This window comes from Scaptodrosophila lebanonensis, unplaced genomic scaffold (genome assembly GCF_003285725.1).
Source record: "Scaptodrosophila lebanonensis strain 11010-0011.00,11010-0021.00 unplaced genomic scaffold, SlebRS2 tig00001410-arrow-pilon, whole genome shotgun sequence".
NCBI lineage: Eukaryota > Metazoa > Arthropoda > Insecta > Diptera > Drosophilidae > Scaptodrosophila > Scaptodrosophila lebanonensis.
This window is the reverse complement of record NW_022060738.1, coordinates 4,445,299-4,472,099: the sequence shown is the minus strand read 5'-3', so window position 1 is coordinate 4,472,099 and position 26,801 is coordinate 4,445,299. Positions and strand designations below refer to the sequence as shown.

The following is a 26,801-nucleotide window of genomic DNA, read 5'->3' as shown; positions in this document are numbered from 1 at the left end:
CAAACAAAGCCCACTTATGACGTACTTGGATCGATGGCTAACGTCGTTTATTCCTGACGTAACAATTACTCAGCGCCAAGAGCGGACTCTTGAAGCGTTTGGCCCTGCTTTTGCTGACCAGCTGGCAGTACACACGAATAATTAAAAGGCATGATTCAAAAACAAAAAACAAAAAGCAAAAACACAATAAGCGGCAACAAAAGCTACAAAAAATGGCAGGCAAATTTGTAAATTGCCATCAAGGTATTTGACGAGCCTGCAAGCACCAGATTTTTATCTTGAGTGCGAGCCACACAAAATATATATAATAAATAAAATGGCGCACATGTTGTTTCCGTAGTCACTTAACAAAATGGTGACGGCGACGGCGACAGTAACGGCAATGGCAATGGCGACGATGTTGAAGGCACAACAGCTGGCAGCTGGCAGATGGCACCCTCGGCACTTTTGTTGTTGCTCCTGCAAAATGCTGTAGTGGTTGCTGTTCCTCACAGGCTGGCCGAATGGCTTTTGTTTTCATTGTGGTCAACAACAAGCACGTTGTCGAATGACAGTGAGCTATTGTTGTTGCTTTGGGCGGCGTTTTCACTTTGGCTCCTCCTGTTGTTGTTGTTGTTGTTGTTGTTGCTATTGCTGTTGTCCTTGCTGTCCGCTCTGCTCCATTCGGCTTCGCTTCACTGGACTCTGCTTTGCATTTGTTGCGCTAATTTATGTGCCTGTTTTGGTTTCTATGCGTTTGTTGTATTTTGTTTAGTTGTTTGGTTGCCTTTGTTTCGACCATGATGAGCACAGGGTATTAATGACTTCTTCTAACTTACGAGTATTCTATATTGTAGTACTTGCATGCACGTGCTGTGTCATTTGTGTTTATAAACATTTAAAGACTCATTGCCCTCGCAGTAGAAATGTGTGAATACTTATCGTAAATGGCATGCCATCTTAACTTTTATCTTCTTGATAGTCACACGATATGTGGAGTTAAGAGACACTAAAACTTGTCTAATTCACTGCCGAAGCAGAGCAGCACATTTTAGTTACATACTTATTTTGACAACCATAGCAACTAATTGATTTCTTGTATAACATGCATATTAAAATATTAAACAAAATATATGTGCTAGGTCAAAATATAAATATTTGCAAAACGCTTGTCAAAAATGCAAAAGCGAAGCATTGCCTCTTTACCTTCCTTCCTCTTGCTTGTTGTGAATGGCACAAGTTTTGTTTTTGACAGGTGTTTTCCATGGCAAGACAACCTGGTCCTCTCGCACAGACTGCTTAGAGCACTTTCCACTTTACAGCATAAGCGGTTGGGGGGGTTTATGACTACAAACTTTTAACTCGGTACTCTCTATTATTTATTTAAAGATATTCTATCAAGAACAAGGCTAAGGGGGTTCTTGGATTCATTGAACGTTGGTCCAAAGAATTTAATGATCCCTAAACTATTTTACAGTTCGTTGGTGCGGCCTATTCCTAAACGCATCAGGAACGGATTGAGTCTGTTCACAAACAATTCCGTCTTTTTGTTTTTCGTGGCTTAAACTGGGATTCAAACCTTTGTCTGCCGCCTTACTCAAGCAGACTTTTGCTCATAAGTCTTAATTCATTGGCTTATCGGAGAACTGTCCTTGAAGTTATGTTTTTCCACAAACTAATTATCGGTAATGTTGACTCTTCATTCCTTTTAGGTCGTCTTAATTTATCAGTTCCCCACCGGAGCGGAGGCGTTTATTAGATATTATTGATTTACTATTTGATTAGATTTCTCCTACTTAGGCCTTCTCAGCTTATAAGGTTTTATTTTTAATTTTTATATATTCTATTTCTACGTAAAATAAACATAAATAAAATGCTTTTTTAAAAACGAGAATGTAGTGCTGGATTCGTGTTGGGTCCTTTTAAAACAAATGATATCTTTTTTATTCGTTTTTTAATAAAATAAATAGAAATATATGTAATAATAGAACAAAATATGTACGTACGAGAATATGTTATTTACTTACACATACAAGTGCAACAGTTGCTGGCAGATCATATTTTATTTTTAGCAAGAGTAAACGTAACATAAGCATTCCCAGGATGTTCAAGGGTTCTAGAAAATAACTAATTGTGAGGACACACATACTTGTCCTGCTTAGGGCTTATGAATACCTAGTTTGGTGGCTCTACCTCGAAAATGATTGTGTTTGTAAAGGCGAACAGACAACAAACAAATAGAGAAAGCTATATCGATTCGACTCCTCATATTGATCATGAATATGTAAATACTTTGTGGTGTCTACCACGCCTCCTTCTAGCAGTCACATACATTCGCACATTTGAAAATTGGTTTATAAATTCTAGCTGTCAAAACAATAACAGAAATGAGTTATAAATAACCCAAATATACTGTTTCTTATCCATGCGAAATAACTTATAAATACATACGAGTATATTGCTGCAGCTCTAGAATGCTTCGGTATCTGGCAGAACTACTACAATCTGCTTCGTTCTATGTGGATCCTCTTCTATGAACTATAAGTCCACCACCTAGGCCATGTATACACGAAATATTTTTATTACACAACTGACAAACATGCTTTATTTAATATTATCAATCAGAAATAATGTAAAAACGTCTGCATGCAACCGAAATATTTCAATACCGAAGCATGCAGAGCTTGAGTAAATGGCATTTAATACAATATGTCATTATTTCATTATTTTAAATGAATGCTAAAAACTACAACGAGATAAAATGAAAGGGCAAGTGTTGAGCATCAATGGCATTTAGGGGAGGTAAGAGGAGGGGGGTGGCAGGCGGCTTAAGCTATTTTTCGCTTTAAATAATAAAGGATGTTGCATACTTATTTGTGCGCTCGACATAAGCTTGCCGAGTGACAACAGCAGCCAGTCTTCCAGCCAGCTATGTAAATATACTATATACGTAGAGAAGCTGGCAGTCAGTTGGTCGGTCGAGTAAACCAAAGCAGCTGACATATTTTATTCATTAAGCACAAAGCGTAAAAAGAAGAAAAAACAGAAGATGACGAAGAACAAGCGGGAGCAGCAAACATGCAAATGACAACGAACAAAAGCCAAGCAAGCAGGGCTACCGCAGACATACATATGTATGTACGAGTATGTATGTATGTATATACATATACACATGTACTCGCATGTAGCTGTGTCTGTGTGCCTGGGTAAGTAGATGCGCATGTAAATATTTTTATGGTCATAAGTAAGATTTTTACATGCCAAATGCTGGCATATCCGAGTGCGAATGCCTGCCCATCTGGCGGAAGGGCGAACGGGGAGGGGGACATTAAAAACCAAGTAAAGCGCGCTTTACTGATTTCATTTCCAAAGCTCGTCATGAGTGCTTCCTTCTGCAAATGTATGTACAGATGGATGTTTGTGCATGTGTATGTGAGTGTGTGTGAGTGTGCTTGACACTTTGCATAGTTCCTGCTCCTAAATACAAGTAGTTATGTATATCCGCACATCTACATCGACATCTACGTGTGTGCATTCCAAAGGTTCGCTCAATGATAATAATTTAATATAACGTGAAAGGAAAAAATTTACTCTATATCTACAAAATAAAATGAACAAACTTATCGTTATGATATATAATTACTATATATTGTACAAGTATTACGAAGATACATAAACAAAAAAGAAGTCATTTGAAGCAAATGTGAATGAAAAACTCTGAAGTCTTTAGCGAAAAGCATAATTTTCAGCAGAGCATAGGAAATCAAAAGTAGATTCAACATTAATAATTGAAATAAATTATTTTTGCATAATTTTCTTGAAATTACATAATTTACATAATTTATAAATATATAGTTCTATGTTTATTGTTTATTTCCTTTAAAACAACTTAAAGCTCTGCTATTATTTTTATTTTATAGATCAAACGTTTCTGAAAATCAATCAGTTTTACAGAGAAATATTAAGAGCGAACGCTACAGTCGAGCAAGCCCGACAGTGTAATACCCTGTACCCAGGTAAACTTCCGTCACTGAGTTATATGCGCCCATAGCAGCAGCAAAAAGAGGAAGAAGAAGAGCGAACTTGTTGCTGCAGTTTGTGGGGGTTGTACTGGCGAGGATTTGTTTTGCTAATAACTTTTCTTAGAATTGACCGAATTGAATAAAATTTTGAACAACAGTAGACAATTATATATTAATTATGTTTGGTTCGTTTGGTTTAGGTAGCATTTGAAATGTGGACGCTATTGACGAAATTCTGTAGCGGGGGAAGGGGGGGGGAAATTAAAAAAAAAAACATAAACTCGTCCTTACTCGGACCTAGTAGAATCTGGATGCCAACTTTGGTTATTCTAGCTTTTATAGTTTCTGAGATCCTCGCGTTCATCCAGACGGACGGACAGACGGACGGACATGTCTAGATCGATTTCTCTCGTCATGCTGATCAAGAATATATATACTTTATGGGGTCGGAGATGCTTCCTTCTGTATGTTACATACTTTGCACAAACTTAATATACCCTTTTTACCCTACGGGTACAGGGTATAAAAAAGCAGTATAAAATAAGTTCTGCTTTTTATTTTCTGCCAAAAATTAAACTAAAGAACCTACAAAGAACTTTAGAAGAAATTAGTATCAAGTATTGAGCTAAGGCTTTCCAATGTCGTATACATTTCCAAGATTCGAAATTTGTTCTACAGTCGAAAATCGTTTTACTCGAAATTTCATTTATCGAAATCGTCATTGACAATATTATTTTATGATTTCTTGAGTAATGCGTACATTTAGATTGTCTTTTTATACCGGATTTGATATGAACACGAATCTCTACAAGGCCATTAGACAGCAGATTCATAGCTCATATATATATCGGAGCGCAATTGCGCTTATTGTGTTCACACACACGTAATATGTTTACTTTATAGTCAATTGACTTTGATGCGCAAGTGGGTCAGGCAATCATCCACAAGTCCCAAGTGATTTGATGAATCAGGCATGGATATTCTCTGCAAACGGACATGCAATTCATCATAGTTTTGGTATTACTTTGTGAACTTGGCGAACTTTATGTTGCGATGCTTTGTTTAAGGTGCGATTTGTGGTCCGGATTAGTCTCTTTAGGTTCTGGCTTTCAGAACATTAGAAAATGAAACACCTACTCGGACTCAGGGTCATATAGTCAGCCGACTTTTGAGCTTCTTGTTTCCTAGGCAGGTTCTATTATTTCCTGTACACTATTTCGCTAAAGGATCTTCTTGTTCGTGGTCGAATTATGCAACTCACCATCAGCGACACATACAGAGAGTAGCGTGCAGTTACCCTTAGAGTGAAGAGTGTTTATTTAGAGTCATTCGTAACGGTCTCAAGCTTGGCTTTGAACATAGGCTGCGGATTTTATTTCTGTATCTGATGTATGTAAATAGCAGATCAGTCATACTTCGTGCCCGCTGTAGTTGTTTTTCGGAAGCAATGCTAACGAGTTTACAGAAATATAAAAAATGCAATTGTCTACTCTGTATCAACTATTCTAAAACTTTTGCAATTTAAATATGCAATTACATTTAAATAAAAAATTCTTTGCCAGCCTAGCAAGCATAGCAGTTGAATGTATATATATACATACATACACGTGTATGCGTTTGTTTCACTAATAAATACGATTGTTTGTTGTTAATAATTCATTTGTTTTCATATCGCAGCATAGAATTGCTACATAACGTATACGCAATGTGGCAACATGCAGATACATTCAGGCATATGTATATACTAAAATATATATGTTGAAATACTTATAGGAGTATAGCAGACATTGCACGACATGGCGTCAGCTACAGCGTCACGATATTGCTAATGGGAAATATTTGTTTTAAAAGCAAAAGGTGCCCGGCGCCTCATGACTCACACAACAATGCAAATGGCAGACAGGGACAACAACACGGATATGGACACGGACCCGGACACGGACGCTAACACAAACACAAACATACGCACACATGCCAATGTCTGCGAGTATACGTGTGTGTGTTGCTGTGTGTTTGTGTGTGTGTGTGTGCCAGTCTCTGTGCTGCGGTTACTTTTGTTTCCAAAAACCATAATGATGTCATCAAAGTTGCTCACCGTATGTTTCGCACTGTCTCTGGCGGTGCGTGTGTACGGGTATATCCGCAATTCACCCCTTACCCTACCCTCCCCTACCCACTTACCGCCATTAGACCCCACACAAATCCCTCCCGTGAGCAACTTGTAAATTATGTACAAATATTTTGTCGGTTAAGAGCTATACAAACAAGGATTAAAAACATTTTGCAGCCAGCTTGGGCATTAAATCGTATTATTTTGCAAGCGAACACTCAGGCAGAACTTTTAACCATACGCATAGCTGACTTTGGGGGACGCATGCCCCATTCGGAGCCACAAAGGTGTTACATATCCATGTAGACGCGGGTTGGTTTTTTTTTTTTTTTTTCTGCAGAAGTAATCTGAATAATTAATACGCTCGCACCCTTGCCAGCATAACTGATTTTTTGTATCGCCTGGATTTTGTTTTCGACAGTTCTACGATTTCACCGACATTGCCGAGGATGCCGCACGGCAGTTTATCGAGTTTCTATCCAACAAGTTTCCCAGCAATGCACCCATCACTATTGACGATCAGACGCGCGCCGAAGTCAGTCGTCGGGCTAATGGCATCGCCAGCTACGCTCTCAACGAGGAGGACACCCTTCTGGCATTTGCAATAGCGGCGCCCGGCATACATACGGTTGTGGTTAAGTTTAGAGACAATGTAACGGTAAGTTGCTACTAAGGCTTGTACTAAAGCTGGTACTAAGGCTCTCTTTTCTCTTACAGATACCACCGGATCAGGTGCATAATAAAGCGTATTTGGGATCCTATTGGCGTGAGTTGGGGTAAGTGCTGACAATTTGGAAGATTAGGCTATAAGTGGCAGACTTCACGTGTATAGACTTCAATATAATTTATTAACAACGACCACGAAACAAAGGGAATAGTTGGTTTTAATCGCCAAGTTGACAGATCAGCCAGAGACTCTCTCAGAGACCCTTTACACCTTGGACTAGGTGTATCCTAGCCCAGCTAGTATTATTTTTGAAGTCCTACAAAGCAGTATTCAAAAGTATTTGAAAGGTTCAATTCCACTGATGTCTATTTAAGAGATCCCAGAAACTTATATGAAATAATTAAGTCGCTCTCAACCCATCTTGGATTGCAGATATAAAGACTTTTGTTAAACATTGATATGACCTTATTCCTAAAAACAACTTTACTTATTTACTAATCTATAAATTGCGTTAAAGATAAACAGTTTCCAAATCGCTTGTTATGTTTGCTTTCATCATGTTACCAACTTTTTGACTTAAGGCTTACGTCTTGGATTCACTTTAGGGTTCTATCATTTATACAAAAATTGATAAATACTAAGTAGCCAGCATACCTATAACAAAAGATTAAATTTTAAACATCACTAAGAACTGAAAACGTCGGCGACACAGTCTTTTAGTATCCGATAGAGAATTTTTCATATATGCTGTTCACATTTGGAACGAACTACCAATACACATACAAAATATCAGAAATGCGTGTAGCGATGTAATCTAAAAAAATATTTACAAATTTAATTTACTAAACTGACACGTTAACAATCATGGCATCTATATTCATTTAATACTGTACAACTATCAAATAAATAATTTAGCGTTAAGAAACCCCAAAATGTAATTGGGATTATTATCTTTTTATTTTGTATTATTATTATTTTTTTCTTTTTTAATAATTCTTCCTTTAATATACAAGTATACTTGATAAAGAACTAACTAATATGTGTGAGACTCTGTTTAACGACTGAGTTCTTAAAATGGATAGTGCTTTAACATACCACATAGCCCCACTTGTTGCACTAGGAAATATTTACCAGTAATAAAACTAATTTTTTTTCATCTACATCTTAAACTCCTAAGTATTTGATAGACAGTATTTAATAGTTGTAATTGATTTAAATAAAATAATTGCTTGGCTTTTCGAACGCATAGCGCGGCTTGGAACAGCAGCGATGGCACGCAGGAGTGGGGCGTGCCCTTTCGGGACTGCAACCTGTTGACGGGCCGTTGGCTCTGGCCCTTCCGCATATCATTCACGGAGCATAGAATCAAGTGAGTGAACCACAGATCATATTACTAGCGAATTGTTTGCTCATGATTTTCATCTCTCATGTAGAATCGTTGCAGCTGCCTTTATAGCCGCCGATGAGGATGTTTGCAATGATGCCCTAGAGGAAGTGTTCGGCCGTCGCCATGGGTAAATAAAGTTCCCGAGGAGGGCTGTAGAAATCACTGACAATTATCTCTAATTGTTTCCTCATAGCTGTGATCGCAACACAACCTTCTGTCTGCTCACGGAGAACAAGCCCGCGGTCACTCGCGATGTGTACACTTGTCTGTGTCGGGAGTCCTACTACTTGCCCAATAGCACGCTGCAGGGCTTTCGTGGTGATCTGGTCGAGTTATCCGAGGGCTTTGACAATTACTCGTGCATACCCTGTCCGGGAAGTTGTAGCAGTTGCGATCAGCACGGCGTCTGTCTGTTTCAGGAGGAGGAGGTCTTCAACATGGATGCCTGTTTGCGTCTTCTGGTGGCCATTGTGCTGGGCGCGTGTATTCTATGCTGCATTGTGCTCGGTGTTATTGTCTTTCGACAGCGAAAGTGCAAGGTAAACTAATTTATTTGTTTACAGTTGGTGGGAAGTTGTATTTTAAACTTTATGGCAAGACTAATTGATGCTTTCTTCCAGGCTATTGCCTCGGGAATGTGGACCGTATTGGAGACCATATTACTGGGCATTGTTTTACTTTATTCATCGGCACGTATACTTTCCGATGTAATCAATTAGTCACTAATCCTTTATGCTTTAACTGCAGGTTGCCGTCCATTTCTTTCCCGCCTCCACCGAACGTTGCCTGCTCGAGCCCTGGCTGCGCGAGCTCGGCTTCATCACATGCTACGGCGCCATTATACTGAAGCTCTACCGCCACTTGGTGGACTTCCGGACGCGCAAGGCACATCGCTGGGTGCTGCGCGATGTAGACCTACTTAAGTATCTGGGCACCATGGTCTTTGCGGTGCTTTGCTACATGTCTGCCTTTACGGCCTCGTCGCTGGACCTGCTGAAGGGCGCCAATCTGGATAGTCTGCGCGATGCGCACACAAACACCTGCTATCCAATGAACTGGGAATTGGTTACGCAGGCCAGCGAGGTGTCTATACTGTGCTTTGGACTGCATCTCTCCTTTGCCAGTCGTAATGCCAACACACAGTTTAGGGTAAGCTGAAGATTATGTGCCTAGCTCATTACATATTCAATTTAAGGCAGCGGTACTGTTTTTTTGACTAATTGCTAAAAGAAGTCACCAACAATAATATTAGGGCCTGGCATAGCTCAACGAGTTAGCAGGAGACCCACAATGTGAGTTCGTTCCCAGGCACTCGGTTCAAATCCCGGCGCTACTTTCATCGGAGAGACAGGATTTAAAAAATACTTGCAGTCTTAAAATTCTGTAAGCTTGGTCCCTTATACATATATAAAAGTCAAAGCTGCAGGACGATTCTTAATAATAACACTAAAAAATATTCCAACTGGACTCAAAATAAATAAATTTTTGTGCCATTTATTTACTGAAAATAGTAGAGGTACATTTTTTTTTGGGAATATACGTTTTCCGTTTATAACCTCTAAGAAAGAAAGCTAGCCTACGAGTTATAAATACATACTAGTACTATATATATGATCAGCATACTGATGCGAGTACGTATCTTAATCGAGATGTCCGTCTGTCTGATTCAATAATGGATGCAAAATTAAAAGCAATTACAACATTTAGTAATGCAATCAAACCCAGTACTTTATTTGAAAAAGATTTCCATGCCCCAATTTTTTAATACCGATGATGTTGATGTTGATGTTTTGACTACTATATGATATAGTGATCGGTCTGTCGAAAGTAAGCCTCGGAGTAGGCCTTTAAGAACGATGAATCGATGGAAGTCAACATAGAAACGATATGATTTAGAAAACTTACTTCTGTAATAACATATTGGAACCAAATTGTATATTGATAATTTTCTTATCATTACTAATTATATCGAATATCTTTTGAGTAGAAAATTGTGACTCTGGATATTCAAATGCATAATAAATAAAAACATTAACATTAAGGAAGACCGTTCGGAGCTTTTTCCAAATAATGTTGATGAAATAATGCAAATCCAACTCAGTTCCATTAGTAGTATCTACATATATAAAAGTGAATTTCTTTGGGGAACTTTATTGTATTTGATTTGTGATAATTGTATTCCAAAAACTACTGAATATTTTAGTAATAAAATTAAATATTTGAAATATTATTTTGATCTTAGTCATAAAATGGAATAGCAATATTAAATTGTACATTCTAAAATTGTTGTATTAAAGACATGTTCGTTTTGATTTCTTTTCCAGGAACGTCAGTTTCTAGTCACTGCCCTAACTCTTGAGTTTCTCGTTTCCACAAGCTTCTATTTGATGCGCTTCTTCTACTTGCCGGAAATGAGTCCTAGCGCTATCCTGCTGGCGCTATTCGTGCGGTCGCAACTGACGAATACCTTCGCATTGGGTTTGATATTTGTGCCAAAATTATGGTATCAGCACAAGCAGGTAACCAATTGTTTTCGTTTTTTTTTTACAATTTAATTTTGTAGCATTTACTTTCGTATTTTGAGATTTTGATTTCGTATTTACCAAAAGAAGTGCGTAAGTTTGTTGAGTACATGCTAGAAAAGTTGTTGTTGCCGTTCTTGGGCACCCACTCGTTCACTGTGCTCAGTAATTCAGTCAAGTCGTCGTCTCTAAAACAGTCAATACATAGTATCATCGTCTTTGAGCAAAATTAATATTGGTATTTGGGTTTGGTATTTGAATTGATGCAGGAAACGATTTTTGTTTAAAGTAAAATGCTGGAAAATAAGCTTTTTAAAAATGTTATATGTCATTTAAGTTGTTTTATATCGTTTTGTAATTTCTTATGTTCTGAAGAAAAAAAAAACAACAAAATTTATAGAATTAAGCTAACATTTCATGAATTTTAGTCAAGCTATGAAGTTGCTGCAAGTGTCATTTTGTATACTCGTCTAAATGAGAAAATATACGTTTGTTTACGCTTGTGAACTGTATGTATTGTGTATTATTTCGATTTTGTATAACTTTCGAGTAATTACCACTTTTTATTCATAATTTACTAGTCCATGCTACGCCTATGCTGATTTCACTTTGCATGATTTTCTACACAACTGTACCTATTCATTTAGTTAAGCACTTACCAACACTGAACACATAACCTTCCTAAGGGAGCGAAATAACTAAAATTGTCTGTAAATAAAAAAATAAACAAATAAATTAAAAAAAGGCTTAATGTAAAACGTCAAGGAACCAGTAACTAATTATAGAAACAATACCAAAACTATTACCGGAACTGGATAAAAAACCGCTCCAGAATGGAACCCATGATTAAACCAACCGATCAATTACGGGAACCAAAGACAGTATTGATACCGGAACCAAATAAATACTAAAACCAGTACATAAGCAATAAAGGATCAGATACCCGAATTGGAGCTAAGACTGGAACTAAGATGTACCTAAACAGGAAAAATTGCCGCTCCAGTACTGAACAGATGACTAAACTAACCGACCACTTACCGGCACCAATGACAGGATCGCAGAAATAAAGGGCCAAATAACCGAACTGGAACCAAGCCAACTAGCAGGGATCGTATTAAAACCCTAACCTGACCCTCTACCAGAACTAGTACCATATCTCAATCGAAATAAATACTGCAACCAGTACTTAAACAATAAAGGACCAGATAACCAAACTGGAACCAATTAGGGCCATTATTAAAGCCTTAACCTGACCCGGAACAAGAACCAGTACCATACCAAACAAGAGTACGGAAACAACGATTTATACCGGATCAGAAATATAAATAAATACCGAAACAGAAATGATTACCGGAACCAAGTAGTCGATCGGAAGTGTAAACCAGAGCAATTTGTAAGTGGGGATCAGTACCAAAGTCAAGAGCTAATCTGGAATCAGTACCAACTTAGACAAATATGCGTGAGCCCTTTTTTGTGGCCATGTGTTGTCTGGACGAAAAGTATGCTACATTTGTTATAAACGAACGCCTAACAGTGTTTCAAAAAAAGTTCATTACAGGACTTGCATTGTTGCTCAGCAAAAACAAAACTTATGTATATTGTATTTACAGAAATTGTTAAATATAGTTTATGTTCGCACCCTGCTCAGCACACACACACACACAGTCACACAAATATATATACATATGTACACATTCTTACAAACACAAATTACTTTTGCACAGTTACACAAATATATATACATATGTACACATTCTTACAAACACAAATTACTTTTGCATGCTTGCGCACTACGCATTCCTTATTTTGCCGAGAAAAACAAAATAGAAATCAAAAGTAATGACAAAAATCGGTTTCCTATTAATACCTGACATGCATACCAAAAAGAAATTTGTACGATCAAAATTTGGAAATAACTCAACTTGCCTCACTATAATTTAATCTCTCTCTTTATGTATCTCTTTGTCTGACTATACTATACTCGTATACCATGTACTCTCTCTCTCTCTCTCTGTGTCTCTTTAAACTAAGTATTTAGTCTAATTGTGATACGATGTATTAGCTACTACTTCTAAAATCCCGTTTTGTTTGGTCTTTCGTTTATGATTTTTAACTTGTTGCTCTCATTTACAGCACAACAGACACACACCCACCCAATGATTACACACACAGTCTCCCACTTGTTCACTCGAAAACCCCGAAGTTAAGACAAGAGCACAAGTTTTTTGTTTGTTTTTCTTTTTGGAATATACACTTCTGCCAATTTGAGTTCCTCTTATCTAGCGTATCTCTGATTTCCTTATTTTGATTTCAATTTCCGTCTTTCGTTACTTCCTGAGTGTGGTTTGCGGTGTTTGTTGCATCTTCATAGCTTGCAGGTTCGTTCGCTTGCCTATGATCTATCAATACGTTTACCTGTGGATGCTTTCAAGGGTACGTCACACGATGCTGGTCAGCGTTTGGGTGGCGGCTATGCTGGTCTCTGCTTGGGTGATCCCGACATTGGGGAACTAACCATATCGGAAATGAGTCCCGAGGACATCCGTGCTGAATTGAAAAGGTGCGCACAAAGTTCGAGACAAGTCTGTACCATACATACAATGCATACAAAAATATATAACTCTATTCCAGACTGTACACACAACTTGAGATTCTGAAGAACAAAACGCTGAGACAGGACAATCCACACATTAGCAAAAGACGTGGTGGACGTAAGGCGGGTCATCGTCGTTTCTCATTGCAAGTAAGTGGCGCACAGACTGTTGTCGTTGTTAAGGCGCGATCACTGTATCATAACAAAACCAATCGGAAAGGCAACACCAGCAGTAACAGCAACAGCAACAACAACGCATAGCTGTAAAGTGCTGCAAAAATCCTTGAAAGCGATTTGCTTTCAACCACTCCAGCCAACAACGCCCCAGTCTCTATTTATTCTTAAACTAGAACCTGCGCTACCTTCTTACAAGACTCTCTTTCTCCTGTACTTTACTCTTTCTAAATCCACTTTGTAAATTAATTTGTATGCCAATATATTAATATAACAACATATATATGTATATCATTGTTCTTGTCATGACTTGTACTATAAACAAACCGAAACAAAAAACAAAAAAAAAAACAAACAAACAAACAAACTCAAAACTACATCAAACCTACCACCAAACAAAATGTCCAACATGTCTATATAGAAAAAGGGCAGCAAAGATAAGGTAAGAACCGTCAGCCTTATTCGTATCTACATACATACTCGTACATACTTCTACATGTTACATTATCCTTAACTGTTGTACTAAACCAAATCGAAACGAACTGCGCACGTTTGTCTAAATGGCATCTGGTTCCGATTGCATGCAGCCCCGATCTCTCCAAAGTGCTAGGCCAGCAGCAATTCTTTCGGAATTAACTGTCCTCTGTATCCGTATACTCGTATGCTCTATGTATTCTTAATATTGTGTTGCGTCTATTAGCCAGTCAGCGCCAATCGAACGCGTCCCTCTACTCGTATGCATGTTACCAACGCGCTGTCTACTCGTATGCTAAATAAAAAAAATAGCACAACATACTAATTATGTCTAATGAACACGCACTAAACTCGTAGTTCTCTAATTGTTAGTTACTAATGGCATTCAGTATATCTTGTAATGTCGCACTAAACTATATATCTTACTATCCGATAATTCATAGGCTCTAAGTGCCAAACATCGCAGCAATAAACATCATCAGGATATTGAGATAACCGAGGCGGAGCCATCGCGCACACCCGAGGACTCGGTATGCAGCGCCGAGGGTCCCACAGATACCTATGCAGAAATCTCGGGCATATCGCATTCAATGCTATCCCATTCCATGGTCTCACACTCTGTTGTCTCGCATTCGAAGTAGAGGACAGAAGCCGAAGCATACTTTTAAACAACAACAACAACAAAAATAAATAACAAAACAAAAAACGCAGTGTTCCAGCAAGTAATTAAAAACAAACAACCAAATATATATTGTATATATCTATATTATAAAAAATATATGTTTATGTATAGGTATATATAGTATCTTTATAGATATGTCTATCTGTGGATAATGTGCAGCATATAAGCGCAACACAAAACAAAACAAAAAACACATACAATAAAAAATTACTTTAATTTTCAAAATGCTATGATGATATACTCGTATGAATGAATGAAAAGCTAGGTAAAGAATACAAAATACAAACAATAACATAAATTACTTTATTTTAACAAACAAAAAAATATATATATCGATGAAAACATAAATGAAGATGAAGTAGCTAAACGGATAAACAACAAAGCACGTGCATGGCCGCAAGATTTTGTACAATTTTTATAAATTTTTAGAGCTGTTTTTTGTGTGGTCTACATTTATAATTTTCGAAATAGAGCAAAGCCAGCGAGCTAGCGCAAAGAGCCCACCTTTGTAGGTAACGTGAAACTGTAAAAAAGTTAAAAAGAAAAAACCAAACAAAAATTGTATAAAAAAAGAGGAGAACAAAAACTCAAAATGAAGCTATTTATGCCAAATGAAGCCGCAAATTTACACTTAAAGACGTTTGATTTGTTTAATTTAAAGTCAGTCCTAAATCATTTTATGCCAACTAAGTTCCTTTGTGTCAGTTACAATTACAAAATAGTTACTAATACTAGTTTGCCTTTGATTTATAGCCATAACTAACAGAGCTCCCACTGCCTGGGGTTGGGGTTAAGGTTAGGGTAAGGCAGGCAGGCAGGCAGGCAGAAAGAATCACTTACAAGTAGAACCGAAAATAATCAGTTGTAAATTTGAGCTTATAGGCATTAAACATTTACCAATTCCCATATACTATATACATACATACCTACTCGTACATACATACATACGCGTACTTACATACAATTATACTCGTATACTTACCATTTTATGCTTAGGCACTACATCAGCACTCGATACCCTCGAAAATATCGGCTGAAGTGAATTTTGTATATAGTATTTATGAAGAACAACAACAACTACATTACACTTGTTAACTTTATAGGCGCAGATCGGATCGATGGTGGGACAAACTGTTGTTGCATATTGTATTAAGTAATGCGGATTGTTACAATAAGTTGTGCAGGAAACTGAGAGGCGAATGTTCGAGCAAGGACGAGGGCGCGAAGCATGTTTGTAGTTGTTTAAGTCAAATTTTATAGTAGCTGAGAAGAAAAAACAATGTCCAAATGGTTTTCGATCTTACAGATGACATGATTTGATGAGGCACCCAATACGCTCGTACTTACAGAAATGCATTCAAGTTCGAGCGCGTGTTTAATTGTTTTTTGCATTGTGTAGGTTATTATGAAAATTATAGTAACAAAAAAAAAAAGAAAAAAAAAACAAATGCAAATACTTATAAATAATTAAGAAATACATTTCAAATGTGTTTGCTATACTTTATAAGTTTGTATAGAGCGTCACTGAAAAAAAGGGCGCAACTGAAAGCGTGAAATTCTGAAAAAGTCCAAATCTGTGTGTGGGAGGACATCGATGTCAGGCGGAAACAGAAGCCATTCACACACACACACACACACACTCACACATACCATACATACTAACAGTACATACAAGCATAGGCATTTATGTATTATATATACTACATATACAGTTATATGAAGCATATGTGTATATTTAAAGAAGTGGTCAAATAATTAAATAAAACAACATACAGCAAGCAGTGGCGTGCGAGGTGGAAAGGAGATGAGCATTTAAATGAAACATATTTTTGATTGCGTTTGATCAAAAGTGTGTGTTAAAAGGATTTATAATATTAACGAGCAACAAATTAGTATACATACGATACATAAATACAAAATTATACTTATATTAAATATAAATATGTATATGTATATGGGTGTATCTGCATAATACCTAACAATAAAGAGCAGTGTAATTCAAATAGTTGCGTGTATTGCATATGAAAAACCACAAAGAAGCATTTTGAAAGTGTGATAGTGTTCATAATATTTGTTCATTGTAATAATCAAGGAAAAGCGAAAACAAACAAAAAATACCAATGTAAAAACAAAGCTAAAATGGTGAATGTAATTTATGTAATTTAATACCAGAATGCTATTGAGAAAACTGTATCCTCAGAGCAACAATCCAATGTGGACCTACTTGGGCCAGTCAGGACGAAATGTGAGCTGAGAACGAGAAGTTCCATAGTTGGAACGAAATTGTAACGCAAATACTTTCAAATGAATTATTACAGAGAAACAAAAAACTTGAAAACAAAATGGTACTAATAAATACAAATAATGATTAAATCACTCCAACCTTGTTCTTTTTTTACCAAGAGGAAAGAGGCCCTAAACAGTCCTAGATGTACCTAAAAAAGGTATCACTATAACGATTTGTACTTTCACAAATCGTTGCCAAATGCGGAACGGAATCTGGAATCCAGTTAACTAAAATGCTTGGGTCTGACTCAGCTCAACGAGCTAACAGGAATACCACAATGTGAGTTCCTTCCTGAATATATGACTCAGTTCGGAACCACCTACCTACCACCATGATGGTCATCGCATAAAGCATGATTTCAAAATTATTTGCAGTTCAACAATTCAGCAAGAGCGGTTTTTGTGAAATCTGCAGACCTATTAAGCAGCATAAAATTAAAAAAATGCAGTCTACGCACATATTCGTGTAACCTTACAGATAAAAGAGTTAAAGAACTAAAGAGTTTCGAGGCTTTGCTATTAACAAGAAAGGAATGCTAAAGTCGAGCGAGCTCAACTCTAAAATAACATCCCACAAAAAAAAAATAATTATAAAAAAATGGATTAATTTAATTTAATAAAAAATATTCAACGCATGCATACACACATAAGTGTTAATGTACAATTTCAACAGCATACATTTACATCAGAATCGTGTATGTATGTTATAAAAAAAAACACGAATTGGGGGGAGTGGGGTGTAAAAAATAAACAAACTTGATCTGCCTGGGGCTTATAGGAACCTTGATACCAAGCTTGGATATCCTAGCTCTTGTACTTGCTGAGATCCGACGGACATGGCTATATCCTGATCAAAAATATATATACTTTTTGGGGTCTGCCACGCCTCCTCCTGTGTGTTACATACATTCGCACAAAACTACCCTTTGGGTACAGGGTATACAAATTGCTTTATAAGCGAACTTAAACCTTTCGAACTAGACAGAAATTATCAATTTTGTGCAAGCTAACAAGAACTTGGAGATTATTTCCAACTTGGTGGAACGATTTATATGTACATATATATTTATAAAAATACATATTTGGAATAAAATAATAATAGCAGTTTTATGAAAAAATTGATATAAGGCCAAATATTGATAGTATGGAAATTAAATGGAATCAAAGAGGGGATTGTGTAAAATTTTTAAAGAATTCAATGAAGAGTATTCGGTTGTTATCAAGAGACAACTGTGAATTTTACATCTTTCCTACACTTTAATTGAAACCATAGGGCAGACTAGTAGACAACAGCCGCTAGGTAGAATGTCTGGCCATCTGGTTTCCATGGTAAAGACAAGAATTGTTTTCCATTGAAAGATCAGATAGAACAGACTATAGCTCGCAGCCCATAACAATAAAGAAATAAAGTTTTTGTTGCGAGGTGTGCGTAGTGTGATATAAGATTATTTAAATGATTTAAAGGATAAAAATCTTAGAATATAAATTGGCCAAATTTGGGAATAACTTTTGAATATTTCGTAGCACTTTAACCGACTTCAGGACTCCGCCAAATAGATTCGATGCTAAAGTTTAACAAATCGGACCATTTCGCCCCAAGCGGAACAATGTAAATTAATATTTCCTTGGCATCTGAGCTACACAAGTTCATTTATATATTACTTCTACATGTCGGACTTTATTTGTATACAGTTTTTCGTTTTTTTTTAAATATATGTATATATAATTGAAATATTGCGCGCATATTCATGCTTTCGTTAGTTTATGTACGTATATTACAGATACATACATACATTTACATACATGGGTTAATTTCGTTTCAATTATGTACCTAGAATTTAATTTCGAGTTACTCACTTGTGCTTGTCGCCATTTTATTTAAGAGCTATAGTTAATTGGTATTTAGTACGTAGATTCGTATTCAATTCAACATGATTAGTTATTTTGCATTCATTTTTGTTTGTTTTAGTTCATCTTTAGCTATTTGTATACAAAGCTTAACATTAGTTGCGATTAGATAAGCAGTTCACTTTGTTTTTGTTGCTTTTGATCGTCAACTCGTTTTATTAAAACTTAAAAATGTTATTAGTAACCATACTTAAATGTATTTTGGTTTTACATGCGCTACGCATTTGTTGCTGTGTTGTGTGCCATTTTAGGTAGACTTTTTGTTTGAGTGTATTATTCATTAATATTAGATATACATACATGTAGATTTATATATTTATATAACACTATAAAATGTACAGAATTTTGGTTGCGCTACAGTTTAGTACGTACAACTTGAAAGTAATATTAAATTTAAAAATTTCATCTCATTAAGTAGTAAAAATTTCTAATTATTATATTACAAAAACAATTATAAGCTTGTTACGTTTTAAAAGCTAGGTTTTAAAAATTATGTTCTTTTTTTGTTTTGTTTCGTTTAGTTTAAATTGTTTATACTAGTTTGGCGCATAAAGCTGTGTTGCATTTTGCATAGATTTCAATTTCGATTTGCTCTCTCGCTTTACTTAAATACTTCATTTCAGCGGTCAAATGCAAGTGTTTATGAAATAAATTTCGTTATGTTTTAAACAATCTCAGCGTTCAGTTTGATTTGTTAAGCTTCAACAAACAAAAGCTGCACTATAAACTTAAATTAGTTTAAAACGACGGTTAACATTTTTTAATATAGAGTAAAATTTAGGCGAACAAAATTTAAAAATAGTATAATTAGTTAAAAATAAAAACAAATTTTAATTAAAAATAAATTTAAAGCCAAACAAACGAGATCCTGCTCGCGTGCAAACGTTGTAAGAGTTTTATGTTGTTCATGTTTTGAGAAATAATTTCAAAAAGGATTGTTTTTGATTTTGATTTTTTTTTTTTTCAAATAAATAACTTTGTGGTAATTTAAAAATGACTTAAGTGTTGGTCGTAAATAAATTTGAACAAAAGAGTAGAGGGGTGGTCGCAGAAACATGTTTTTAAAAATTAACACTTTCATAATATTTATAAAAAATATATCTCTCTATATAAATAGTAAATAAGTATGTAAAGAGCAGATGCCAACTTGCATATGCATGTGCGTGCGTGTTTGTGTGCGTACATATGATTGTTGAAAAGAGCACATTACAAAGTCTACAGGGAGTAATAATAAATCTCATAGAATACGAATAATAACAAAAGTTTGAAGATTACAAAATAAAATTACAAACATGTATACAAAACAAAAATCGATTGCACTTAAACATTAGCGTTCTAATCCTCGCTAATTCAGTATTTTCTTTGCTTAATTTTCTTCTTTTTTTTTTTCTTCCTTTAGTTTAATTTATATTTAGCAAAATCCTAACACGAGCCCTAGCAGCACTGTGAAAATTTGCCTGTCGTTGGTTGCTTGATGTTCCCGCCATTTAAAGGTTTCGTCTTTGAAATCGTCTTTCATTACTGTTGAGTTTGTTGGTTGTTGTTCTCTAAGCTGTGGTGCTTGGTTTCTTTGGGTCAACTATTACGCGCCCACCGCTGGGCCTTCCCTAGAGCGGATGCAGCTTCGTTGTATGAACGGTGAGAGCGCTACGCTGCGTGAAGCGCTTGTCACAGTACGGACAGGTGTATGGTTTCTCGCCGGTGTGTGTGCGTATGTGCTTCGTTAGATAATCCTTAACGCTGAAGGATTTCTCACAGTAGCCGCAATGAAATGGTTTTTCACCTGTAATATTCGCAAGAGAAGGCGTAAAGACATTAGCAAATCAACTGCATTTTGCTGGATGGAGCGTGCAGTACCAAAAACTTTGATATATAGTATGTAGGTATATATAAATTTGCTCAAAAAATCAAACTATATATATGCATATATATATATATTTTGTAGTTGGTTGAGTGTTAAAATGCATTCGACATATTATTACGTAATGAGATGAGGCGGCCAAGAGCGAGTTGTTGCACATATGTATAGTATATACATAATATATAATTGTATATAAAGTATATAGAAATTTTTTGTTTGTTTAAAGTATTTGATATTTTTGCAAGACGAAGAGCATGGCAAATGGTTGAACATCTGTAATATGTTGAGTGAGTTATTTACTCCAAGAAGAGTGCCATTAGGTCGCCGCTCTTTGCCATTTCCTTCTGCTGCCGCGCTGCGGCTCTTGTCTGGTGAGCGTTGCAGCGTGAGCGTGACGTGAAAGTTTTGAGAGAGACTGTTTTGGATATGACAAATGAGAATGAGATATTTGCTTTTTGATTTGATTTTTTTTTTGTGTTTTCAACACTTGGTTGTTTTTTTTTTTTTTTTTGCACATTTTTTGTGTGAATTTGAACGATTGAGTTGGTTGATTGTACAAGTCGATTGATTGGTTGATAACGAGAGAGAGAGAGATTGATTGATTGAGTTGATTGACTGACTGATTTGATTTGAAAAATATTGCTTCTCACCCGTGTGAGTCGTTAAATGTTTGTTCAGGTAATCCTTAACAGTGAACGCCCTGCCACAATAGCCACATCTAAATGGTTTCTCACCTGTATGTATGCGAGTGTGCTGTTTTAGTGTATTCGATTGAGTGAAGGACTTGCCGCAGTAGGAGCACGTGTAGGGGCGTTCTTTGGGCGTGGCGCTGTTTGTCGAGAGTAGAGTGGAGTAAAGTTTGAGAGAGCGAGATAAAAACAGAGAGAGGTAGAGAGCACGCGGAAGAAAAAAGAGAAAAAACCAAGAATTGTACATTAGTTATATACGATCAGCTGTCAAATATAAAAACACATAGACACACTAATTTGAAGCGCATGAGCTACGCCTACAAGCGCAGCAACGACGAACTCATGCGCTTTGGATATTATACAATTTGGTTTGGACATCAATTAATGTTGGTATTCTTCGGATCACCGAAGGTAACGTAATCCTTGCAAAGTAGTCATTATTTTATTGATAAAGTAATTTTATCTGAGCAAAATTGTAGTTCAGTTTGAAGAGATCAGTGTAACGAGAATTACAGACGGACATTGTTAGATGCAATGTTATTGTAATTCAGAGCTTTGCAAGAATACACAATGCAATAGTAGCAAAAGAGCGGATTAGGGTTAGCCCTGCACCACACACAGAAAGAAGGCTTGTATGGCGCAGGGGCGCTGTCAATATGTATGTTTGAGTAGTATATAAAATGAATTTACTCTGCTTCGCCCGTATGTATCTTGCGGTGCATGGCCAGCGTGCCGGGTGTCTTGAAAGTTTTCGGGCAATCGGGACATTTGTGCCGAATCTTGTGCGCCTGATCAGAGGCCCCCGTTTGCGGGCTCACAAGTACGCTGGTGGCGGTGGCGCCAGAAGTTGGTGGCTGCACGGCTGGATTCGCTTGAATTGCATAGGCAGGCACCGAGTTGACATCGCCACTATCGCTCAGGCTGAGCGGCTCCTCCTTAATGATAACTTGCGGATGCGTGACAGTGCCACCATTGCCATTTTTGTTCAGCTTGACCGTCAGTGGAGGCACCTTCAGCGCCCCCTGTGCTGTTGCATCACTCAAATCGTCCTGCTGTTGATCCCGCTGCTGATGCTCCAACAGCTCTTGTTGCTGTTGTTGATGATGATGTTGTTGTTCCTGCTGCAATTGCTGCTGCTGCTGCTGATGATGTTGCTCTTCCGGCGTCAGTCTCATATCACGCGGCGCAATTGCCGGCATCTCGTCTGGCGTTACTGGCGCCTCCTGCTGCTCCATAAACGCTTGCTGCCCAGCCGCCAACATAGCTGCTGTACACAAGGAGCCGCAATGTGCGCACTTGTATTCGTCGGGATTCTGCGTGGCTGAATTGACGCCATAGACGCTGCAGACAATGCAGCGAGCTAGAAATGCCGGGGCTTGGTGCGCCATGCGATAATGTTCGTCCAGCTGCTGGGCGCTCACAAACTTCTCATCACAGTTGTTACAGGGATAGCTAGGTTTCAAGTGCTGTTGTTGCTGCTGCTGTGCAGCCTCCAGCGTCGTGATAGATCCCTGAGTATTCAACGCGATACCATGACACAGATGCATGTGTTCTGCAGCATGCTGCGCTCGCTCAAATTGCTGATGACACATTGGGCAGTAGTGAGTACTTATTACGTTGGGATCCATACTGAGATTTGGCAGGAACGCAGTCTTCAGCGTATCCATTGTGTGCGCGGTGGCGGCAGGGGATCCAGCGGCTACGTTTGCTATGACGGTTGGTAGTTGTTGATGTGCCGGCTGCTGTGGTGGCGGTTGCTGTTCGTCGGGGCGTGGCAGACGCAGTTCCTGTGTGTTGGTAGTAGACTTTATCATTTCACTCTCTCTTCTATTGAAGCGTTTGCCTTGTTTGCAAGCGTTTTTTTTTTTTTTTTTTTTGGTATATTGATTGTATGGCTTTTGCTTTAGTAGTTGCTGCAGCTGTAGCGGCAATTGCGGTTAGTTTAGTGCATATGTGAAGCTGTTGGTGGTGGTGGTGGCGGTGGCGCTGATGTCTTTATTGTTTTTTTTTTTATTTTTTACTGGTGTGCGTACGTGTTGGCGGCGGCGTTTTTGCGTGATAACGAGCAGAGCAAAATGAAAAGCGCGCTGTCCTTTGGCACAAGAAGAAAGAGAACAGAGTAATTACACTAATAATCAGTAAAAAACGGGTCGCAAATTAAGCGTAAATTAGCACACAAATTCACAAAAGCTAGCCACTGGCTCGCGCGAAACGAAAACGAAATCAGAAATCAGTTTGTAGCGCCGTTTCTGCTGCTGCTTCTTCCGATCTGCTGCTGTTGCTACTGCTTCTGTTTCTGTTCCCCAAGTTGACCCCCAAGTCCCCCCACTGCGGCAGCAGTAGCAGCAGCAGCAATGCGTTCGAATTGAAATTTTTTGGTCTGTCATATTCTAAATTCGGAATTCTATTTTGATTTTTTTTTCGTGGTGTGGTTACAACTCCGCGATTCGCAGCTTACCCAGCGTTTGCACGTATTGCACTTGTATTTTTGCGGCCGTTCTTGTGGCTAAATTGCCAATTAGTTTAGCAACATTTTCCTTTGTACAATAGTATTAACAAAATGTAGATGTACTTTATTTTTATCGTGGCCAAGCTTTATAAAGCTTTATTTGCAAGCAAATTGTGTTGAGAATGAATGGAGAAGACTGCGATAATAGTCGATGTTTTCCTCGATGTACATATATCGAATAGTAGGTATTGCTTTCGATAGTAACCAGGGCTGGGCAAACCACTGCATAAGTGCTGTGTACTTGTTTTTTTTTTTAGCCATTTCATATATAAACATTAATATCAACATAAACATCTACAATAACAAATATAAATATTTGTCATTAATAATTAAGATATGGAAATGGTTTTATGTTTTTATTTTAACACTTAAAAGCTTGAAATTAAATCGAAATTTGATTGAACAATAGGAACTGCGACCGTACTTTGCGTGACGACAGATTATTTCACGTAACCACCTCTGAATGCCATTTCAAAGGTGGCTGCCAATTTCACAACATCAGACAATTCGATCGGCAAACACCAACAAAGAAGTATTTACAAGATTTTTATAATTTGTGCTTTGTAAAGCACAGTTGACTAGTCAACGCCAACTGAAAGAACTGACTAGAATAAAGTAATTTGACAAATACGACAGGCGACGGCGACCAAAGCAATAGCTACCAAATAGCGCAGCAATGTCTTCAGCATGGGGAAACACTATCAACCAGCCTATACCAACAGCCAATCTGGCCGATATAATGTCGGAGCAGTATGCACATCGCTTGCACGATAGAGAGCTTAAGCAGCTTAAGAAAAAACGCCAGCAACAACAAAGTAGCACCATGTGGAGCCACCAGCAAGCAGCTACTCCTTCATACTCGGACGTAGCTGGAGCGTCCAAGCAGACTCAACAGCAGTCAGTCAGTAACGACGCCGACGAATGGGAAGACTACTCGGAGTTGCTGGAGGCAAGTAAGGAGGAGAAAGTGTCGCCGGATCTGGATCAGGAAGAAGCCACAGCTAGTGGAGCTGAATCCGACGTTGTGATCGCACAGATGCTGCAGTCGCAATTTGATCACGAGTACAATGAGGAGTTGCGACGCATCGAGCGGCAACGGAACAAGCAATCCAAAGTGACTGTTATACTGGACAAGTTTCGACGCAGTGGTGACGTTGAATTTCTGCAAGACACCGAAGCCGATAACTATGAGGAAGATGAGCTGGAGCAGCTAAAGAGCGACTGGGATCGCTTCGAAACAAATGAAAAGATGTTGGAGGCCATACCGAAATGTGGTTTCAAAGTGGACAAAGAGGGCGAGATGATAACAAAGCATGATCCACAGCTATGCGGCGTGCGTAATGCTCAGCGCGTCATGTCCTTCCCACCAGAATTTGCGACAGGTGATGGTGCTGGCTTTGACATGAAGCTGTCGAACCAGGTTCGTTCTTTCAACTTAGCGTTGTCACTTGTTTTTAAAGGGTTTTCATGGCATTTTAGGTCTTTAATCAGTTGAAAATTTACTCGAGACGTGGAGGCGCCATGCAGAAGCCAAAAATGAACGACCGTAAAGAAAATGTGGCCACAGCTGAAATGGGCGTGGATGCACCAACTCGTCTTTTGCTGTACAAGCTCATTAACAATCAAATACTAGAACAGATCAATGGCATCATATCGACGGGAAAGGAGGCGGTCATATTGCATGCCAATTCGGATTCCAACTTCACAGGAACCAATGAACATGGTCATAGTGGTGGAATCCTAATGCCCCCTCACCTACTACCGAAGGAGTGCGCGATTAAGATATTTAAAACAACGCTTAATGAGTTCAAGCAACGAGATCGTTACATCAAGGATGATTTTCGCTTCAAGGACCGCTACCGCAAGCAAAACAAGAACCGCGTCGTCATTCATATGTGGGCCGAAAAGGAGATGCACAATCTGATGCGCATGCAAAGTATAGGCCTCAATGTTCCTGATGTGGTGGTGCTGAAGAAACATGTGCTGGTCATGCGTTTTATTGGCGACAATCACCACGCGGCCCCTAAGCTGAAGGACGCGCGTCTTAGTGATTCCGAGTTGAGTTGTGCCTACGAGGAAATTGTGGCTGCCATGTACAAGCTGTACAATGAAGCTAAGCTGGTGCACGCCGATTTGAGTGAATACAACATATTGTGGTACCAGGGCAAATGCTGGTTCATCGACGTGGCACAAAGCGTAGAGCCTGAACATCCCAGTGCTCTGGAGTTCCTTATGCGCGATTGCGAAAACATTTTGCAATTCTTTGCCAAGCGTGGCCTCTCTAACATATACACAACGGAGCAATTGTTCGAATATATCACCGCTCTCAATGCGGAGACTCACAATGCGGCAATGCTGGAACGCATACACACTCGCGGGGCTTCAATGAACCAGGCAACTGCGCCCAATCAACAAGAATGTCCCGATGAATTGAAGCCACTGGAATATCCATTTGAATTGGCTTGGGAAAAATCTCAACTGGATCGGGAGTCTAAGCGCTTGGAGCAGCTCCATTTGAGCGGTGACAGCAGGATCGTGGATGATAACAAAAATAGAAACGATGAGGACGACAACAACACTGCCAAACATTAAATCCATAATACTTCCTAGCGCGATTACAGTGTCTAAAAATATTCTCTATAATTTGGATGAATAAAATTCAAAATTAAAACATCTACAGTGCATCAAGCCAAACTATTGTAATTGTTCACTGTCATCTTTAATAGCTTTGCACTTGAATTGTAATTAATCAATTAATGCAGTCATTTTGGTGTGTGTAAAACCCATGTTGTCCACAACACGCGCCACTCAGGGGTATTGCCTAAGCTAGCCCGGCAATTGAACTTATTTGAACCGCACACAGCAGCAGCTGATGACTGCGCATTTGCATTTAATTGAGAGATTTGTGTGCGAATTCAAAAGCAATCAATTGATTAAA

The 26,801-nt window shown here is 38.1% G+C and overlaps 3 protein-coding genes across 6 annotated transcripts in view; 2 read left to right on the top strand and 1 right to left on the bottom strand.

The window, feature by feature from the left end:
- The window catches only part of LOC115630479 (probable G-protein coupled receptor 158), a 43,327-nt gene extending 26,778 nt beyond the window's left edge, over positions 1–16,549 (top strand). The window contains exons 4-15 of the mRNA XM_030527059.1: positions 6,533–6,769; positions 6,829–6,887; positions 8,028–8,147; positions 8,212–8,292; positions 8,359–8,704; positions 8,786–8,854; positions 8,913–9,314; positions 10,490–10,684; positions 13,066–13,247; positions 13,319–13,430; positions 13,876–13,896; positions 14,372–16,549. Of these exons, the coding sequence (XP_030382919.1) occupies positions 6,533–6,769; positions 6,829–6,887; positions 8,028–8,147; positions 8,212–8,292; positions 8,359–8,704; positions 8,786–8,854; positions 8,913–9,314; positions 10,490–10,684; positions 13,066–13,247; positions 13,319–13,430; positions 13,876–13,896; positions 14,372–14,569 (2,022 nt within the window). The 3' untranslated portion in view covers positions 14,570–16,549. The remainder of the gene's footprint in view (positions 1–6,532; positions 6,770–6,828; positions 6,888–8,027; positions 8,148–8,211; positions 8,293–8,358; positions 8,705–8,785; positions 8,855–8,912; positions 9,315–10,489; positions 10,685–13,065; positions 13,248–13,318; positions 13,431–13,875; positions 13,897–14,371) is intronic.
- Positions 16,550–20,194: 3,645 nt separating this feature from the next.
- LOC115630419 (chorion transcription factor Cf2) lies at positions 20,195–23,959 on the bottom strand. 4 transcript variants are annotated; one of them, XM_030526955.1, is made up of 4 exons: positions 23,813–23,959; positions 22,045–23,446; positions 21,316–21,494; positions 20,195–20,587 (listed from the first exon to the last, which is right to left on the bottom strand). In XM_030526955.1, exons 2-4 carry the CDS (start codon positions 23,166–23,168, stop codon positions 20,412–20,414), a joined length of 1,479 nt encoding a protein of 492 aa, XP_030382815.1. In that variant the 5' UTR covers positions 23,169–23,446; positions 23,813–23,959; the 3' UTR covers positions 20,195–20,411. The 4 variants fall into 4 exon arrangements, with proteins under 4 accessions (XP_030382815.1, XP_030382817.1, XP_030382816.1 ...); XM_030526957.1 differs by having other exon boundaries at positions 21,400–21,494; XM_030526956.1 differs by having other exon boundaries at positions 22,045–23,441.
- A 379-nt stretch (positions 23,960–24,338) lies between these two features.
- On the top strand, positions 24,339–26,557 carry LOC115630465 (serine/threonine-protein kinase RIO3). The gene is made up of 2 exons (XM_030527035.1): positions 24,339–25,283; positions 25,343–26,557. The coding sequence occupies exons 1-2, from the start codon at positions 24,540–24,542 to the stop codon at positions 26,453–26,455; spliced, it is 1,857 nt and encodes a 618-aa protein (XP_030382895.1). The 5' UTR covers positions 24,339–24,539; the 3' UTR covers positions 26,456–26,557.
- The last annotated feature ends 244 nt before the right edge of the window (positions 26,558–26,801 follow it).